The sequence below is a fragment of the Schistocerca americana genome, chromosome X (genome assembly GCF_021461395.2).
Source record: "Schistocerca americana isolate TAMUIC-IGC-003095 chromosome X, iqSchAmer2.1, whole genome shotgun sequence".
Classification (NCBI taxonomy): Eukaryota; Metazoa; Arthropoda; class Insecta; order Orthoptera; family Acrididae; genus Schistocerca; species Schistocerca americana.
Window position 1 is genome coordinate 210,924,114 of NC_060130.1, and position 21,419 is coordinate 210,945,532.

Below are 21,419 nucleotides of genomic sequence, written 5' to 3' on the forward strand. Positions count from 1 at the left end.
TGAAGTAAGCATATACCAAAATAAAATATCAAGCAGCATACTGTTGTTCAGTTCTCTGCATAAACTTTAATAATGCTCAATGAATGCAAGTAATTTCCATTATCTTCTCCTAAACTTTATTTTTTGTTCTCATTTACCATCTCCAAATAACAATGTGTGATTACTGAGCAAAGTTTGTGAATATCTTTTTATATCATATCACTTCAATGAAAGCATTGAACTTAGAATAAATGTTCAGCTAATATACTGGTATATATACAAACCATCCTGTGTTTACTTGGGAACAATGTAAGGATTCTTTATTCCCAATGTGAAAAATGTTTTAGCTGTTGCATTTGATAGGGCTAAATATTTCACTGATGAACATCATTAGCCTTGGAAAGTCCATAGAACCTCAAAGGGGCTAGAAGTCAGCCATGGGCTTTTCAAATTTACTATTTCTACATTCATCTAAAATGGGTCAGGAAACTCACAGTAAAGGTATGTTAGCTCAGCTCCTCCTGAGTGTATGTTAACTGTGAAATATTTATGCTACTCCAATGGGTCCTGAGTCCCTTCTTTGATATGATGGGATGTTGAGCATGCAGATTTGTAATTTACAAGTTACAAGCTTCAGTTATTTCATTCCATCAACATCTCTTGTTCAGTAACCTTGTGGTTTAACATTCTTCCACCATAACCTGCCACTAAAGTGAGCTGGTACAAGGAAAAATCTTAAAAGTTATAAGTTTGATATAACTACAGTGTTGCTACTAGATAGAAAAATATCAGTTCTAGGAACCATAAAACCTTCAACAAATGTAGAACAACCTATAGTGTGTGTGATCAATTAAAAATATATGTTCATATGCCACAAAAAACATAAATAACTATTTAGGAAATCGTCTGTCAAACATTGTTGCTATTGAACAAAATGAACAACTGTGCAAAAAAAATACACCACATAGTCTTAATGAAGCACCTATAAAACACAATGTACCAATGATATTCTTAAACTAATCATTTTAGAATTAAATGGGACTAAAATCAGAAGTATGCCAAATATTCTCACGGTTGTAACAAGGAGGGCGCAAGTCGACTCAAGGAGATGGAATTGCATGATATTTGGAGCAAGTCAACAGCACGAAAAGTCTTCCAAACCAAAATCTAGAAAAGCCTGAGGTCTTCCATGATCTTCATATGCATCAGCCTCCACTAGTATAGTTAATAAAGTGCTACTATCATATACACAAGACATGTGAGCATAAACGTCCAAGTAATATCTCCTGACCACACAAAAACAACAAGTCATTTATTGAGAGTAGTACAAGTGACAACAATATTTACTGCCATGAAGTTCCTATAAATATGGAAGTACATTACAGGGCACCAGTGCCTTGAATGAGGCATTTTCAGTCAGTGGGAGGCATTATTGCCTACTTGCTGCAGTAAATTTCCAAACTCAAAGTTTACTGAATAGAGAAAATCGATATTAATTCAGGTGTATAGAATCACATACGTTGCCATAGACGCTAATAGAATAAATCATATGTGATACCACCCAAAAATGCAAGCATGTTTTTTCATTAAGTAAGACATTAACTGTAATTGAAACAGATAGCTAAAATAACAAAATGTCACAAAGTGATAAGATATAGGAAAAATAGATGTAGTATGAATGAAACAAACATCTCTCTTTAAGAAAGGTGATAGTACGGATGTCAATAATTGAGGACTTGTTTCACTGCTGACATCTTTTTTTCAAAATTTCTGAGAAGGTGATGTATTCTAGAATAATATCTCGCCTAAGCAGCAACAATATCTTCAGCATATCACAAGTTGAATTTCAGAAGAGTTGCTCTACTGTGAATGCCTTTTACATGTTCACATACCAAATTTTACAAGCATTAAATAACAAAACAACACTGGTTGGTACTTTATGCAAGTCAGCCATGGCTTTTGACTATGAATCAGAGTATTCTCCTAGATAAACTGAAGTTTTATGGGACTGGTGGCATAGCCAGCCAATGATTAATCTGTTATTTAAGCAAAAGAGTGCTAAAAGTTGAACTTAAACCAATGTACTCCAGGGACAATATTCTGCCGGGGAGAAATCACATATAGAGCTCCCCAAGGTCAATCATAGGTCTGCTGTTGTCAATCATATATTTTTAAATCATCTTCCATCTAATATACAACAAGCAGAAGTATCTCTTTTTGCAGATGACACTACTATTGTAATTGATCCAATCACACTTACAAGAACAGAAGACAGGAAAACTGTGGCTTTCAGCTCATAAAACAAGTTAGCTCAGCCAGATTTGCACTTAGAATAATTACAGATGTTGAGGAGAGACAAGTTAGTAAGTTGACATATTTTCATTTAGTAATGTCATATGGAATAATGTTCTGGGGTATTGATATTTAAGAAAGGAAGTCTTCATTGCACAAAAATGTGCTGTAAGAATAATTTGTTGTGCTCACGTATCAACATCTTGTAGGCATCTGTTTAAATGGTTGGGCATTCTGACTATTGCTACGCAGTATACTTATTCCCTCATGATGTTTGTTGCATATAATCCAATGCAGTTCAAAAGGAATGATGATGTCCATAATTAGAAAACCAGAAGGAAAAACGACATTCATTACTCCACATTAAAGTTGTATTTAGCACAAAAAGGGGTGCACAGTGCCACAACTATAATTTTGTATAACTTACGCAGTGATATAAAATATCTGGCAGACAGCAAAATAAAATTTGAAAACAAACTGAAAAAGTTTCTCTTTGACAACTCCTTCTGTTCTATTGCAGGATTTCTATTATTGAATGTATAAAGGGTGGTAGACAGAATTACTAACTCACGTCTTTTGAGTTAATAATTAAAACAAACATAGAAATATTCAGCATGTAGCCATATTTACAAATTAATTTGCAAAGTGAATGAAACTGACTCATTCCACATCATAATGATTTATTGTGCAAATAATCCCTGGAAAATAAATAGATTACATTAAATGACTGAAGTTACTATAACCCTAATCACTAAATTTTGTGCTGGCAAACTTTTAAAATGTGTGGCTTGCATACAAGATGGAAATGTATCAATTGACTCACAATCATGCATCAGCTAATGTGATTGTAGTATGTATGGAAATTGTTAGTGTCTGATATTTAATTCATGTCTATCATAGAAATCTTGTGTAGTAAAGAAATGTAAAGCAATCACCAAATAATGACATATTTAAGGGGAACATGTTCTCATTATGTTCTTGGGGTCCATTATCAAGCAGTCTGTATAATGTTACTAATATAATAGATTATGATTAATTTCTCTGAACAATAGAATAAATTGTTAATGACATGATTGTATAAATTTATATTTCTAAACTTAAGTACTTTTTTGTTCTAATAAGGCATTAACATGTTTAAATTTATGGTTATGATGTTGCTACACAAACAGACATTTATGTGATATGCCATATACCATACAGTGCCCAATGAATTTATAGCAACTGAACAATTCACTTGAGCTGAATGGTAAAGTTCCATTCCAGAAAACTTTTTTATCTGTCAGACTATACCATCTGTTCACAAATTTCCATCACAGATGTTTACCACTAGCTGTATAAATCCCTCCATCTTTCAGAGGTTACAGTTGTATGTGACTCACAGCTTAGTATCATCCTTCAGATTTGTTGCCATTTCAAGCAACTTCTTGGTTGACCTAATAAGTCAGAGTGGACACTGAATCATTTAGTGGACCCAGAGAAAAACAGTAAGACAGTCACCAAGATCAGAACAGGAGACCTTTGCAAAAGTAAACTGCAGTACTTAACACAATGCTAGGAAGTTAATTAGTTTAGTAGTTAGAAAACTTGAAATCCACATGAAGGAACTGTAGTGAATTATGAATTCCTTATCTGTATTTTTCTGTGTACTGACGTGTGAGAATATGAATGTAAAGAGTTGCAGCCAGAATGAAGCAGCAACAGGGTCATTATTTGCCTGTTGGCTTTAACAAGTTCAGAGAGGGAAATACTGATTAATTTAATCTGGAAACTGTCTACATAAACCACTTTAAATCACACAGATCTATCACTCTGTATGTCTACTGCTAAAGGTCCTTATCATGAAGAATTACACTCATTTTAATGGCTCCATGAGTGACTGTGAATCTGAGCAAACATTGAAACATTGTCTGGTAATCATTGTGAGATACAGAATGGCAGCAGATTATGTTTTGTGATGGATCCTACTTTTGTCTAAGCAAGAATTATCAGTGAAACTTATTTGGAGGAGCCCCAGTGAAACCAAGTGTCATACTTTATAGTTCAAAAACTAGGCATTGATTGTGAGCTCCCACAATAGCAAAGACATCCATTCCAGGTACCTTAACAGTATGCTGCTGTGTCAAGAAACTAGTGCTTACACTGGACCCAACAAATTGGTGATCGCTAATTGTATCAACAATGAGCAGCAGCTATCTTGACAGAAATCACTAACAGTCGGATAGCATTCTGTGGCCAGCAGCTTCACCTGATCTCTTTTTGCTGATGGGGAGTATTGTAGTTATTAGTTGAAAGATTGGTGTGATGTTGCTCTCTGTGCTAGCCTGTCGTGTGCAAGCCTTTTTAATAACTGGATCAGTACTGTACCCTACACTCATCTGAGCCTGCTTATTCTATTCTACATCTTCAGTGGTGCCTCCTCCCATTCTCACCTCCCGCTCCACACTTCATCCATTATGAATTTAGCTATTCCTCAGTACTTCAGGATGTGTCCTATCAACCAGTGCCTTCTTTCAGTCAATTCGATTCAGAACCTCATTATCAGTTACCAGTTACTTCATATACCCATATAATCTTCAGCATTCTTCTGTCTTTATTGTTTATCCACATTTCATTTCCTTGTTAGGCTCACTCGAAATAAATACTCTCTGATGGAAAATGTATGAGATGAAAACACCTTAGGTAACCTTCTTCTGTGTGGAAATGCTGAGAAACTGTGTGCTATAATTGAAGTTGTTTGAATTTTATTATCACAGGAAAACATTACTGACACTCTGTCAGCATTTCAATGATTTTTTAAATATCTGCATGTGTATTTGTCTTTGTAATATAGTTCCTGTACCAGTAAATCTTTTTATTTTGTTACTCACTGCTGCACACTTACCTCTTGTGTGGGTTCAGTATATGTTAGACCAGAGGTTCCAGAATTTTTCCTCTGATGGAATACTTTGGGAATTCTGTTACTTTGATGGACCACTGTACTTGAATTAAAGGTTAATAAATATTTTTAAAATTAGAAATACTTGTTTTATGAAGCGATTACTTTAATTTCAAATCTTAACTAATAACACAGAAATCATAATAAAATAAAAAATAATTAGTACTGTCAAAACGTCAAAAAAAGGAAATGCCATACTATTTAAAGTTTTTCACAGAGTACTTATTAACTTCCCATGGCACACCACTGATCGCTGGAACACAGTTTGGGAAATCCTGTGTTACACTGGTCAAGCATCTCCATTAAAAAATGAAATCTGCAGAACAAGAGATTAAATGTGGAGTGTTGATATAGTTGTAGATTTCTCAGTTGCAGTCTGTTTTAAACTCACATTTTTGTGACAGGTATTCAACATACTAAACTAATCAAAAATTTCTTTAAAAATTGGAACTGGGGGAAAGGAAATAAAAGTTTCCATTTTTGAAGGAAAACTGTTTTTATTTATTTAACTGTATTATTTTCATTTATACCTCCAGTTATCTCTGGTATGTGGTAAACTGAATAGCTATGCATCAATAAATGTTGCTTTTGAAGCTGTGTGTTTTATTAGTGACATGCTTTCCTCACAGAGATATTTGTGTACAGTTTGGACAAGTATCCATAATCCTTTTTCTCAAAACAGAAATCGTGTGTTTTATTACTGATGTGCTTTCCTCACTGGCATACTTGTATACAGTTTAAACGATCAGATATAATCATTTTTACCAAACAGGAGTCATCAGCAGTAACAAACATTATTTCCAGCAATGTGTTTTCGCATGAATAACAATAACACTTCATATTTACAGTAGCTTAGACTTATAGTGTATTTAACACATGATTTAGGTACTAAAATGAAAATAACATTTACAGGTTAAATACGTTTGCTCTTCATTTTGTAACAAATATCTTAAAAGTTAATATGTTATAATATTTCTAATGTAAACAAAATAAATAATATTGTTGGAGTGTAAAATGTTCAGATAAGCACTGCAGTGGAATAAAATCTCTTCTATAACAATGTTTCTCGACTAAAAACAGAACAATTTTTAAAATTTTCTGTTACAGTTGTTTGGTTTTAAGTGTTTCAGTCTTACATTACTAATGCCATTGATCCTTCTCGGTAAGAAGACAGTTCAACTTTCAACTTTTACAGGCACAGTAAATTATTAATTCATTATTGCACGATACTAAAAGTGGCCACGTGTGGTGCCACTTTGAAGTAGGAAATATATATGTGAGATCTTGTCGACTGAGTCAGGTAGATTAATGTGCCAGAAAAACCTGATCAGCCACTGTTAGTAAAATGAAAGCTTCTGGGAATAAATTTCTGTTCTAACAACATAAAATGGAGTTGCTCGAGATACATTTTTCCTATAAGAATTGAAAACGGTAAACTTCTGCATGAGTCGAAATTTTAGTCAACCTTTGCAATTGTTTTTGCTCTCCTGGCAACCTTCTGGTTGCTGATATGTCGAATTTTACGTACTGTACAGTAGATACTATTTCTCCTGTTGGGAAGTGCTTCATTACTGATACAGTAACTGCACATAATTTACTGTGTAATAAATATAAGTTAAATATAAATTAATTTAAAATGATTATGGCAGTCAATACTTTCGCACTTGTGAGATGCTTTATGTAGGAAGTCCATCCTCGAGACACCACTAATGGGGTCGTGGTTAGAGTCACTGCACGCCGGTGATGCTCTGTAGCCAGGGCTTGTAGTAGGTGGTGCGCATGTAGACTCCGGGCAGGTAGGGGGAGGCGCACTTGATACCGTGGGACACGGTACCCACCAGCACCCAGCGACCGTCGTCCCGTTCCATCATTAGCGGGCCGCCGCTGTCCCCCTGCACACATACAACAGACTCTGAGACAAGCGCCTTCACGAGCATTCAAAGATAAGGGGCTCCCTATAGAACGGAGCTTCTGAGCGCAGCAAACTCAATCTCTGACGATTTGCGAACTAGTACCATAGAGCGTGCTCAGCAACGATAACGTTGAAACGATTGTACATCTTCTTTCTGCTCGAATGTTTCTCACTTACGTCCAAGTTCTGTGTGCTAAGCACAGCAGACAAAACATGGGCGGGGCAAATAAAAGGAGCTTGGACGAGTGGATACGACTGGACGTGAATTTGTGGCAGATTTAACAGAGGATGAAAAGACCTACAGTTACTTTCAACAGGATGGAACATCTGGCCATATAGCCGGACGAACCTTGGAGCACATTTACACAATCTTCAAGGCTGGCATAGTTGTTAGCAGAGGTCAATCTGGCCGCAGCCCTAGCTGGCCGCCCAGGTAACCTGATCTGTCAGTCTACTATTACTTTGTGTGGAGAGCCGTCAAGTCTAAGGTGTATCGCAACAACCCTCATAGTCTTCAAGAACTGCTACAGAACATTCCGGATGAGAATGCAGCAATTCCAGAGTCCAGCTTCGATCCGCTTTCAGCAGATTGCTGCCCAGGACCCAAAACCGTCAAGAGATGAATGGTGGTCAATTTCAACGTAAGCTATACTCAAGTTACTACTGTATTTCCTTTCTTCCTTTGTTTTCTTTGTGCCTTGGAACTCTGTTCTCCACGCCACTTTTATTTACCCCGCCCTGTATCAGTTAGCACCTTGAAAGAGCACACTGGTCGCTTTGGAGCGTTAGAGGTACCAGGTGTGATCAAAAAGTACAGTAAACAATTTATTTGAAGCAAAGTAATAGGCTAGGATGGAATTTGATTTAATCACCTTCAAGTTACTTATCTCAAAGCTAAAAGTTGAATCCAATAATGGAAGCATTTCAGGAAGGCTTCTTTTGCTCTGTCATGGCTCTCTCAGTGTCAGGAATGTTGTCAAAACGTTTTCCTTTAAGCGCGGTTTTAATTTTTGGGAATAGCTTAACACCGCATGGTGCTAAATGTGGTAAGGCGGATGTGGAGAGACAGGAATACCGCGAAAAAACTACGAATCATAAGTGAGGTGTGGCACGGCGCGTTGTCGTCATGAAAAAGGAAGCCATTGCCCCATTTTTTTGGTCTCTTTCTTCGCACATCGTTTTACAAACTTCGCAGTACGCCCTTGAAAAATTCGGCGTTTACAGTTGCTCCCCTTGGAAAGAACTGTGGTAGCACTATACCCTTAATATCGAAAAAATAACAGTGAGCATGACCTTAATATTAGATTTTAACTGACGTGGCTTGTGGATCAATTAGATTCACTGATTGTCCACTGGAATCTCTGAATTGTCGTCTGAGGGTCATAACCATAGACCCAAGTTCCACCTCCGGCTACAATTTTGGACATGAAGTCCGAATCTGAATGGAGATGATTCTTCAGCTCCGTGCAAACTGACAAACGATTTTCCTTCTATTCATCACTCAAAAGTCTGGGAACAAATTTTTCTCTCACACGTCTCATTTGCAAATTATCGCTTAAAAATTTTTCCCGGACCCGTACGAGATGCTAAGTTCTGCGGTAAGCCCTTGAATAGTTATTCGCCTGTTTGAACAAATGGTTTTTTACCATTTTTTCGCACGGTTTTTTGCGGTTAATGGTCCAGATTTTACCTAACCATTTCCGCTTTTAAATCGCTCTACCCCTTTTAAACTGTCTTCAAAGTTAGAGTATTAACGCCATACACCAATTTCATGACTTTCTTTGAAACATTCTTGCGACTTGAAACAGAGCTGTTTACCCGTTGTTCGGAATACATGACGCGCGACAGATACGGTAACCACAACCTCACTGTAACGCCTTTGATCGCTGACTGATAAATCATGACGTGTTCCAACTTGACACTGTCTCAACGCATCAGGATATCAGAGAAATTACATCAAATGGTGGTAGAGTCGCCAGTTGCTCCTAAAGGAATTCATTCACCGTATTTTTTGATCACATGTCGTAGTAGAAAAATGGTACCAGGCAATGATGTGGCTCTCCACTGTTGACGTTAATTCATGAAAAAGAAATTGTACTTATGGGCCGGGAGGGGGGGGGGGGAGGAGGGGGATGGGCGTTGTTAGATGGTTCGACGTAGTGACCTGACAGAACGGCAGAAAGGAGCTCTGTGGATGTGCACACGACCATACAGTGAATGAAGTTGCCCGATTTCCTGGTGTATCGGCGTGTACTGTCCAACGTCTCTGCAAGGAATAGTGTATGGCTCGCAGTCATGTAACATGGCGTAAGAACAGTCTCCATAAAAAGATTCTTACTGATAGGGAACAGAGAAGGGTGTCACGTCTTATCAATGACAACTAGTTTCAAACCAGGCAGAAAGTGCTTGTCTCGGTAACGTAGATCCATGTTAACCAGTTTCCGAGCGAGCTCTGCGACGGAAAGAGACTGCAACGGATATATGAAATCGAAAATTCCGCAAAGGGCTATTTATCAAAGTGGCACGTAAAGCTGCAAGCCTTCAGTGGGCCAAACTACACAGAAATGGGAGAGTATCAGACTGGAGGAGTGTCGTGTGACCCGATGAGCTGCGATTTAGCCTCTTTTCAAATAACTAAAACTGTAACAAAGCGCCACAGAAGAGAACTGGATTTATATCAGCTTGCTGAGCAAGCAGAATTTCGGAAAGATCGCAGCGAGACTAGTCGCCTTCTTTTAAAGAAAACAACCGATTATGACGTTAGGATTCATCTGGGCTTTAGGGATTATCGAAAAGATTTGGACTCCGTGGACATTTGGGCAATCATAAAGGCCCTTCAAAATGCCAGGGTTAATTCAAGGTATACAAAGCTCCTGAAATACATATATCAATAGGCAACAATGACAGAGTGCATGAATACCTTGTCACCGGTAAGATCCAAATCGGCAAAAGAGTCCGCCATGGTGACACCATCTCTCTGAAACTGTTCACCCTTCCATTAGAAGATACACTCCTGGAAATTGAAATAAGAACACCGTGAATTCATTGTCCCAGGAAGGGGAAACTTTATTGACACATTCCTGGGGTCAGATACATCACATGATCACACTGACAGAACCACAGGCACATAGACACAGGCAACAGAGCATGCACAATGTCGGCACTAGTACAGTGTATATCCACCTTTCGCAGCAATGCAGGCTCCTATTCTCCCATGGAGACGATCGTAGAGATGCTGGATGTAGTCCTGTGGAACGGCTTGCCATGCCATTTCCACCTGGCGCCTCAGTTGGACCAGCGTTCGTGCTGGACGTGCAGACCGCGTGAGACGACGCTTCATCCAGTCCCAAACATGCTCAATGGGGGACAGATCCGGAGATCTTGCTGGCCAGGGTAGTTGACTTACACCTTCTAGAGCACGTTGGGTGGCACGGGATACATGCGGACGTGCATTGTCCTGTTGTAACAGCAAGTTCCCTTGCCGGTCTAGGAATGGTAGAACGATGGGTTCGATGACGGTTTGGATGTACCGTGCACTATTCAGTGTCCCCTCGACGATCACCAGTGGTGTACGGCCAGTGTAGGAGATCGCTCCCCACACCATGATGCCGGGTGTTGGCCCTGTGTGCCTCGGTCGTATGCAGTCCTGATTGTGGCGCTCACCTGCACGGCGCCAAACACGCATACGACCATCATTGGCACCAAGGCAGAAGCGACTCTCATCGCTGAAGACGACACGTCTCCATTCGTCCCTCCATTCACGCCTGTCGCGACACCACCGGAGGCGGGCTGCACGATGTTGGGGCGTGAGCGGAAGACGGCCTAACGGTGTGCGGGACCGTAGCCCAGCTTCATGGAGACGGTTGCGAATGGTCCTCGCCGATACCCCAGGAGCAACAGTGTCCCTAATTTGCTGGGAAGTGGCGGTGCGGTCCCCTACGGCACTGCGTAGGATCCTACGGTCTTGGCGTGCATCCGTGCGTCGCTGCGGTCCGGTCCCAGGTCGACGGGCACGTGCACCTTCCGCCGACCACTGGCGACAACATCGATGTACTGTGGAGACCTCACGCCCCACGTGTTGAGCAATTCGGCGGTACGTCCACCCGACCTCCCGCATGCCCACTATACGCCCTCGCTCAAAGTCCGTCAACTGCACATACGGTTCACGTCCACGCTGTCGCGGCATGCTACCAGTGTTAAAGACTGCGATGGAGCTCCGTATGCCACGGCAAACTGGCTGACACTGACGGCGGCGGTGCACAAATGCTGCGCAGCTAGCGCCATTCGACGGCCAACAACGCGGTTCCTGGTGTGTCCGCTGTGCCGTGCGTGTGATCATTGCTTGTACAGCCCTCTCGCAGTGTCCGGAGCAAGTATGGTGGGTCTGACACACCGGTGTCAATGTGTTCTTTTTTCCATTTCCAGGAGTGTATATTCAAATCACTAGACTTCAGTAACAACGGAATGAAGATCAATGGGTCGTTCCATCACAGCTGTGCTTTTTGCCTCAAATAATTATGGATTTCACGGTGTGAAACAGAATAGTTCGATGTAAAAATGTATTTATCATATGGCACTTTGGGCTGGTATTTCCTACGGTGTGGGTTCAGCCACCTATCGGAATGGGTATTCTTCCTCCACGTACGTTGGTCTTTCCCTTTGCGGATGTACAAGAGTTGTATCGTGAGTGTTATATTCGTGTTGTTTGATAACGATGAGAAAAGGGAGAGAATGAAATCCAGTACCAGCACGTAGCGTACTCCTCTCGAATATCACTAAGAGAACCCCCGAGTTAGAAGTTCCCATCTGACGGACGGATCACCATCAACAGTCTCGTACCCTCACTCCCTGAGACAGTGCGAAGAGGATTGGAGTCTAGACCAGGACATTAGCGTAACGACTGGTGATTAGGAACCTTGCACCATAAACTTGCTCGATATCAAGGAAACTATATCCATAATTAGTAACAGCGCCGCATTAGTTTTAAATTAATACAATAAAAGTGTTTTTTCAGTCTGTAACATACGTTTGTCACTACTACTGTGGCCCCATCTTTATTAGTCTCTTGAAGAAGACAATTGTATTAGCCCAACCCTGCAGCAGTTTCATCAACTGACGGGTAAGCATTGGTGTTTATGGACCAAACGGAAGTATGTGAGAGGCGCAAAACTCAGTTTTGTCCATGAGAGGCTCTAGTAACTTTTTAAGACTTAAGTGATTCTTTTAAACTGGTCACAAAGACCGTTTCAGACACGACACGGAAGTCAACAATATGTGTGAATGTCACGTGGGTGGCTCTCACACCACACATCCAATGTTTTGCAGTTCGACCAAATCGTATTATAAATTGGTTGGCCAGTGGCTTCACACATCAGATCAAGACTAAAGTATACCATTTCCAACAGAACCTTCTGTCCAGCAGAGAAATGTGTTCTTCAAATTCTGTCTTCAGGTAGATGACCACTTTGATTTTGGAACAGATAAATTTTCATCTGGTAATATTTGAAGATCAGCCTTAAATACACTACTGGCCATTAAAATTGCTACACCAAGAAGAAATGCAGATAATAAACGGGTATTCATTGGACAAATATATTATACTAGAATGACATGTGATTACATTTTCACGCAATTTAGGTGAATAGATCCTGAGAAATCAGTACCCAGAACAACCACCTCTGGCCGTAATAACGGCCTTGAGACGCCTGGGCATTGAGTTCAACAGAGCTTGGATGGCGTGTACAGGTACCTTCAACACGATACCACAGTTCATCAAGAGTAGTGACTGGCGTATTGTGACGAGCCAGTTGCTCGGCCACCATTGACCTGACGTTTTCAATTGGTGAGAGAGCTGGAGAATGTGCTGGCCAGGGCAGCAATCGAACATTTTCTGTATCCAGAAAGGCCCGTACAGGACCTGCAACATGCGGTTTCGCAGGTATCGAATGAAGGGTAGAGCCACGGGTCGTAACACGTCTCAGATGTAACGTCCACTGTTCAAGGTGCCGTCAATGCGAACAAGAGGTGTCCGAGATGCGTAACCAATGGCACCCATACCATCACGCCGCGTGATACGCCAGTATGGCAATGACGAATACACGCTTCCAATGTGCGTTCACCGCGATGTCGCCAAACACGGATGCGACCATCACGATGCTGTGAACAGAACCCGGATTCATCCGAAAAAATGACGTTTTGCCATTCGTGCACCCAGGTTCGTCGTTGAGTACACCATCGCAGGCGCTCCTGTCTGTGATGCAGCTTCAAGGGTAACCGCAGCCATGGTCTCCGAGCTGATAGTCCATGCTGCTGCAAACGTTGTCGAACTGTTCGTGCAGATGATGGTTGTTGTCTTGCAAACGTCCCCATCTGTTGGCTCAGGGATCGAGACGTGGCTGCACGATCCGTTACAGCCATGCGGATAAGATGCCTGTCATCTCCACTGCTAGTGATACGAGGCCGTTGGGATCCAGCACGGCGTTCCGTATTACCCTCCTGAACCCACCGAATCCATATTCTGCTAACAGTCATTGGATCTCGACCAACGCGAGCAGCAATGTCGCGATACGATAAACCGCAATCGCGATAGGCTACAATCCGACCTTTATCAAAGTCGGAAACGTGATGGCACGCATTTCTCCTCCTTACACGAGGCATCACAACAACGTTTCACCAGGCAACGCCGGTCAACTGCTTTTTGTGTATGAGAAATCGGTTGGAAACTTTCGTCATGTCAGCACGTTGTAGGTGTCGCCACTGGGGCCAACCTTGTGTGAATGCTCTGAAAAGCTAGTCATTTGCATATCACAGCATCTTCTTCTTGTCGGTTAAGTTTCGCGTCTGTAGCACGTCATCTTAGTGGTGTAGCAATTTTAATGGCCAGTAGTGTATTTTTTGGTACAGCGACAAATACGTTATGACTTATTTTATAAGCATTAATACACCATCACTAGCACAAGAGGCAAGAAGTTGACGGAACTGCGTAGTGATATGTGAAAGTAAAATTCTTCTGTGATGCAGGAAAGTATGGTAATTACCTCGCAGGAGTCCTTTTGGCCATTGGCATATCCGGCGCACAGGAAGCTGTTGAGGATGACTTTGGAGTGGCCGGCGGTCTGGAACATCTCCTGGCAGACGCTGTTCTCAATGACAGGCACCTGCACCTCCTGCAGCACACTCGGCACTCCGCCCCCTGAACAAAACACGCACAAGTATGGTCAAAATAGTAGTAAATAATGATTACTGTGAATCTCTGTATTTCTTAACTAATGGACAGTTATACACTTCGCCATCGTCTTCTACCATCTCATTCGTACTCCGAAAACCCTTCAAACAACGCACCCTAACTCATCATCACAATGACAGATCTGTGTAGGGACAGGTTCAGTACCAGAAGAACACAGCACATTACATACAGATTAACATCGAAACTTAAATTCACGATTTTTAGTTAGAGTCTACACGTTTCCAAGTGTAGAGCTAGCAATTACAGGGTTATTCATAAGGAATACTGAAAAAGACACATATCAGTTGATAGAGCATCGCATTACAGGCGATCTATATGAGCACCGTTTGTGACCGGCAAACGTCAACATGTTCGTGCAAGAGATTTAAGTCTATCTATCGCTTGAGCCTTGTCCCGCAGTTACGCAGGGTCGGCAATGGTTAATCGGATTTGGCATGTTAATGTTTAAGGTGTGGCCGGATGCCCTTCCTGCCGCCACCCTGTACCCCCTGGGATGGAATTAGTGTATCCCAACTGTCTGCATCGAGTGTAATCCGTGGAATAGTGCGAAAGTGTTCAGATGCCTGCGAGCCGTGTAACTGAGGCAGAACATGGGAACCAGCCCGGTATTCACCTAGAGGGATGTGGAAAACCGCTTAAAAACCACATCCAGGCTGGCCGGCACATCGGGCGTCGTCGTTAATCCGCCGGGCGGATTCGATCCGGGGCCGGCGGGCCTACCCGAGTCCAGGAAGCAGCGCGTTAGCGCTCTCGGCTACCCTGGCGGGTCGTGCAAGAGATTAAAGTCCCTGACACGAATTGTCCAGGAAGGTGCGACAGCAGCGCGCTTTGGAACTCTGTTCATTGGGTTGCCTATCTGCAGGCGGGGACTACAGGGTTTGGACAAAACCATGGAAAAACCGTGAGAAATGCATGCTTGACCATGAATGCATGAGCTAGCCAAGCCTGTCGATTGCACTGTTTTAACCGAATATGAACGGTACCTGTGCAATGTCCTCAATACATTGCAAGCGTCAGTCGTGGTCACAACAGGGTTCTGTGTAGTTGAGAGTGCGTTATGTCGGAGCTGAGTGAATTGGAACACAGTCAGATTGTTAGTGCTCTTATGGTGGCTGCTTCCGTAACCAAGGGAGCCGAAGTGGTCGGTGTTTCAAAAGGCGCCCTATCGAAGCAGGAAAACATCATCCGTTAAGTCACAACGCAGAAGAAACTGTGTGTTGAGTGACAGTGACAGACGGTTAATGAAGAAGTTTGTGGCGAAATATAAAAGGACGACAGCTGCAAAAGTTACTGCAAATCTGAACGTCTCGCGAACCCTGTCAGCACCAAATCAACACGAAGGGAGCTCGATAAGTAGGTAACTGTAGGGAGAGATGGAATTCGAAAGCCACTCATCAGTGGTTCAAATGCCCATAATAGGAAAACGATAGGCCTAAGCCATAAAACCTGGAATATGGAGCAATAGAAGAAAGTCATTTGGTAGTACGATTCTTGTTGCACACTGTTTACAACTTCGGCAGTCCATGGTAGTCTATGGGTCTCATGGTTACTCTGATAGGTCGCATTACTGCTAAGATTTACGTGACCATTTTGGCTGATGAGGTGGAATGTTTGTTCCCAAATGGTGATTCTGCGTTCCAAACAACTGGGCCCCTGTCGCGTAGCTGGTGTTGTCTAGTACTGTTTTTGTGAGTACGAGGATGAAGTGTCGCACCTTCCCTGGTCACCACAGTGACCACTTCTCATTATTATTGAGCCTTTGTGGTCTACTTTGGAGAGAGAAGAGCGTGATTGCTACCCATCCCATCATCGTTAACTGACTTGCCACAATTTTGCAAGAAGAATGCTGTTAGATTCCCTTGAAACCCATACAGGACCTGAATTTATTCATTCCGAGACGACTGGAAACTGTTTTGAATGCCAACGGTTTTCCTACACCATGTTAGGCAGCGCTGTCTCAGAGAGGTTTCGTTATTTGGCAGACGTATAAGTGGCAACGAATTCATCGGTGGTCTAACCTCGATGAAGGTGTAATGCTCGGGCGGTAAAGAGTATTAGCTAGGTTTGTCCAAAGAGTCGTGAAGAAATCACACGTAGCACAGTCGAAAAAGCCGTTCAGGAATTAATCTGGCATGATGAAGGTGAATCATGGAAGACGTAAGACAAAATGGCTGACTAGTATCTGAAGCATCCTTCGTCTCCCGCACTTAATGTAGCACTGCGAGACCCAATTTTAGGTGGACTGCATACTAAAGACGTCTTCACCTCCCTTCCACTCAGGTACTGATTGAGATTTACGGTTTCTCGAGTCCCGTTTCTAATGTAAAATGAATCGTGATTAAGTGTCCCCTCAACGACGAGGTCATCTGTGACGGAGCACTTGCTCGGACTGGAGGATGAGGGGGAAGCAAATCCTCTACGTCTTTTCTAAGCAACCCATCCTGAAATTTACCTTAACCAGATGAGACAAACCAGTGGCAGTCTAAATCTGGGTGCCCAGACGGGGCCTTTAAACGTCGTCCTCCCCAGTGCCTTAACCTCTGTGCCACCCCACTCGGTCATGCCTAATGTAGTACTTAGGTACTGACTGGGATTTACAAGGCCACCAAGAACATCAAATTCATTTATGACAAGTTTTTCAGCAGTCTGAAGAAAACTTCTGAGCAATACAAGTATTAAGGTACTCATGTTACCGTATAAACAGATGTCTTTCATGGTTCCAGAATGTGAACGATGCCTTGAATTCTGTGAACCCGTAGGTTTCCTCCTGCAGTTCTGAGGCGAGCGGCTGCTCGAAATGTTGCCTAACATCTGTCAATGTTTCCTGAAATGGCGCACATTTTCAAAAGTATGTTGTTCTTAAAATGCGGCTTCCTCGCATCAGAAGACTTTTTGATCATGTGCCACACTATTTTCTCAAGGAGTAACCCAAAGATCAATACGTCAACGACTTTCAAAGATATTAATAAATTCGAAAAATTATCTTTTTCAAAATTTCAATTACCTTGTAAAATTCGGTCGAAGTCGAGGGCGTGATTGGCAGAGCACTGGCTCGGTTTTCTCTTAAAAAGGGGAAGGAATCAGACGGGGAATACAGAAATAATTTCAAATATCTTGTTCGGAAGTGTCTTGGCATGGTAAAGGCGAATCGAGGCAAGCCTGAGACAGGATGACAGCACGACAATTAGACCCCACATTATCTCCATCTGGAAACGACGTTTTGATCCAGCGTCACCATAGTAACAAGTTAATTCTAGCACTGTTACCTAGCGAGGTGGTGAAGTATTTAGGAGGGGTGGGTTTGAAATCCTCGCCGGACCACTCAAATTTGTGTTTTTCCTAATTTACTAAGTCGTTTAAGGCAAATTCCGGTATGGTTTCTTTGAAAAAGACATCAATGATTTCCTTTCCTATCTTTGTACTGTATCAGACTGTTCAATTTGTAATGACCTGGTCATCAACAGAAGGTTAAGGTGTAATTTTTGAATTGTTTTAACGAAGGTGACATAAAATCTGATCCCCTGTAGAGGAAGTCATAGTATTGCAGAAATTAATGAATCAGATGGTAACAACACTGTATACAGTGTGAACCTGAACTCCACCAACAGAATTTCAGAAATTGATCATCGATATTTCCTGGATATCTTGGTATAAGGGACCACTCCGGTAGCTTCCTACAAAGAAACTGTATTTAATTTGATATCTTATCCCCATTATTTTTTTGATCTGTGCTGCAGTGAAAATATCTGCACATCCGTGCAAATGTCGACGGTATGTGCTGTATGTCTCATATGGAAGCAAACTTTTTCCATTCACTGACAGTACTTCATGTTGACAACAGAAATGCCCACTTCAGTCTTCGCTCACAAGTTTGAATTCAGTACTGCTCGGTTCGTTATCAGATGTGTTAGTTGTACGTTAGCCGTGATATACAGCAGTACGGATACGTTTATTGATGAACACTTGGCCGATATGCACATCATTTATGGGTACACTGAATGCAATGGAAGGGCGCCTAACGACGCTATTTAGAGCACAGCATGGCACTATGCATAGGCACCTATGAAAGACCTAATCTTTAGTCTTAGTGACTGCATATTAAAGGCATGTTCACTGTACTGTTGTTTAGGTATTGTCACAAAAACAAAGATATCTGAGATAACAAACCAAATGAATCGTAATTACATTATTACTCTAGACAGCGAAAACTATGGGTACCTTACACCAAAATACTCAGAAAATGTCCAAGAACAAATTCTGAACTTTTGTCGATGGAGTTTAACACAGTTTTCTGCGTAAAGTGGAAAGGGATACACAGATGGCGAAACAGTAATGGAGATACTGACCGTATTTGAGGCGGCCCCAGCCGGTGACCGTAGCCATGCGGCCTGTGAAGTCTTCGTTCTCTCTGGGCATGCAGATCGGCACGATGTGCTCGTCGAACGTCACCGGATAGTCCATTTCCAGAAGGGCGAGGTCGTTGGCGAACGTAGCCGCGTCGTAGTGCCGGTGAACGATTACGCGCCGCACGTTCTTCGTCACGGATCGCTTCGACTCCAGCTCGCCCGTGATATCGTACTCGCCCAACACCACCACGAGGTTTGCCAGGAACCTGCAACGCGCCGCTCATGTTGAAACTTGTCTCCACACCTGCTTCTCCACTGCTATCGTGCCAGCTCGTCTTTTGTTTTCCTCGCAGTCGAGGAGCACACACACACACACACACACACACACACATAAGAGTGTGTAGGTACACGTGATCAAAGTTTTCCCTCCACCTGCGGTTGACAGGAAGTGTGCAGTAAGCGGAGAAAAGTTGATGAATCAGTCTTACCCAGCCCAATTATCTTATTCTCAAGCACGTGACGAAAAGTGTAATCTGATATTCGCCAGATGAACAAGAAATGAGGAGTATCATTGTTTGTGGTAGATTTCAACCTGAAGACTGACTGGATGCAGCGATCCACGTTTATCTAGTGCAAGCCTCTTCATCTCTGCATAATTATTTCAACCTATATCCACATGAAGTTGCTGACTGTAGGCAAGCCTTGGTCACCCTCTGCAATTTTTACTCATTTCCCTCCATTACGAAACGGGCGATTTCTTGATGGCTCAGGATGTGTTCTATCGACCAGCTCCTTGTTTTAGTCAAGTTGTGCCATAAATTTCTTTTTTTATCACAACACAATACAAATCTCTTCATGAGTTATCCGATCCACTCATTTCCGAAGATTTATCCTTTTATTGCCTGTTTGTTGTGTTGATAAAAAAAACGCCGGAAACCGGCTATCTGGAATATGTGGACCAAGTAAACACATCTTCAGCACCATATACATGAACTACCAACTTTGGAAATCGTAACACCAAACGATAATGTAACCTCACGAAACTTGTGCTGCAGTAGTTGGCTCTAACTTCAAAAACAAAAGAGAAACATGAGAAAACGTAACATAGTTACACACGTGTAACTACTACATAATGCATTTACACAGGGTGTTCGGAAATTCCGTTTAAAACTTATAGAATTTGTTGAGAGGAGTATACAATATTTTGAATAAGAACCATGTCCCCTCCCCTCTGCAAGTAATAGAAGTTTGTAACGGGAATTGCCAAACATCCTGTAAAAAAAAAAAAAAAATGTATTCAGGCCACTGCAGACGCTTTACAAATAAAAGAAGCTAAACATGTATAGCAAAAAGCAAACTGTCTTTCATTTAGCTTCAAGGATGTAACATACACTCTGTGATCAAAAGTATCCGGACACCCCCAAAAACATACGTTTTTTCATATTAGGTACATTGTGGTGCCTCCTACTGCCAGGTACTCCGGATCAGCGATGTCAGTAATCATTAGATATTGTGAGAGATCAGAGTGTGGCGCTCCGCGGAACTCACGGACTTCGAACGTGGTCAGGTGATTGGGTGTCACTTGTGCCATACGTCTGTACGTGAGATTTCCACACTCCTAAACATCGTATTAGGTTCACTGTTCCCGATGTGATAGTGAAGTGGAAACGTGAAGGGACACGTACAGCACAAAAGCCTACAGGCCGACCTCGTCTGTTGACTGATAGAGACCGCCGGAGTTGAAGAGGGTCGTAATGTGTAAGAGGCAGACATCTATCAGACCATCGCACAGGAATTCCAAACTGCATCAGCATCCACTGCAAGTACTATGACAGTTAGGCGGGAGGTGAGTAAGCTTGGATTTCATGGTCGAGCGGCTGCTCATAAGCCGTACGTCATGCCGGTAAATGCCAAACGATGTCTCGCTTTGTGTAAGGAGTGTAAACATTGGACGATTGAACAGTGGAAAAACGTTGTGTGGAGTGACGAATCACGACAATGTGGCGATCCGATGCCAGGGTGTGGGTATGGCGAATGCCCGGTGGACGTCAATATACCAGCGTGTGCAGTGACAACAGTAAATTTCGGAGGCGGTGGTGTTATGGTGTAGTTGTGTTTTTCAAGGAGGGGCTTGCACCCCTTGTTGTTTTGCGTGGCACTATCACATCACAGGCTTACATTGATGTTTTAAGCACCTTCTTGCTTCCCAGTATTGAAGAGCAATTCGGGTATGGCGATTGCATCTTTCAACACGATCGAGCACCTGTTCATAATGCATGGCCTGTGGCGGATTGGTTACACGACAGCAACATCCCTGTAACGGATTGGCTGCCACTGAGTCCTGACCTGAATCCTATAGAACATCTTTGGGATGTTTTGGAACGCAGACTTCGTGTCAGGCATCACCGACCGACATCGATATCTCTCCTCCGTTCAGCACTCGGTGAAGAATGGGCTGCATTCCCCAAGAAACCTTCCAGCACCTGATTTAACGCAGGCCTGCGAGACTGGAAGCTGTCATCAAGGCTAACTGTGGGCCAACACCAAATTGAATTCCAGCATTACCGATGGAGGACGCCACTAACTTGTAAGTTAATTTCAGATAGGTGTCCGGATACTTTTGATCACATCTAGTACCTCCATGAACTTTGAAGCAATTGGGAAACGATAAAAAATGGAAGAAAATGACGATGGAAATTCATATTCGTT

General features: G+C 42.3%; 1 protein-coding gene across 1 annotated transcript in view; it reads right to left on the reverse strand.

Annotated features, from left to right (window-relative positions):
• Positions 1-5,760: 5,760 nt before the first annotated feature.
• The window catches only part of LOC124555921 (serine protease filzig), a 161,611-nt gene continuing 145,952 nt past the window's right edge, over positions 5,761-21,419 (reverse strand). Inside the window, exons 6-8 of the mRNA XM_047129976.1 lie at positions 18,711-18,976; positions 14,156-14,310; positions 5,761-7,098 (exon numbers count right to left, since the gene is read on the reverse strand). Of these exons, the coding sequence (XP_046985932.1) occupies positions 6,934-7,098; positions 14,156-14,310; positions 18,711-18,976 (586 nt within the window). The 3' untranslated portion in view covers positions 5,761-6,933. The remainder of the gene's footprint in view (positions 7,099-14,155; positions 14,311-18,710; positions 18,977-21,419) is intronic.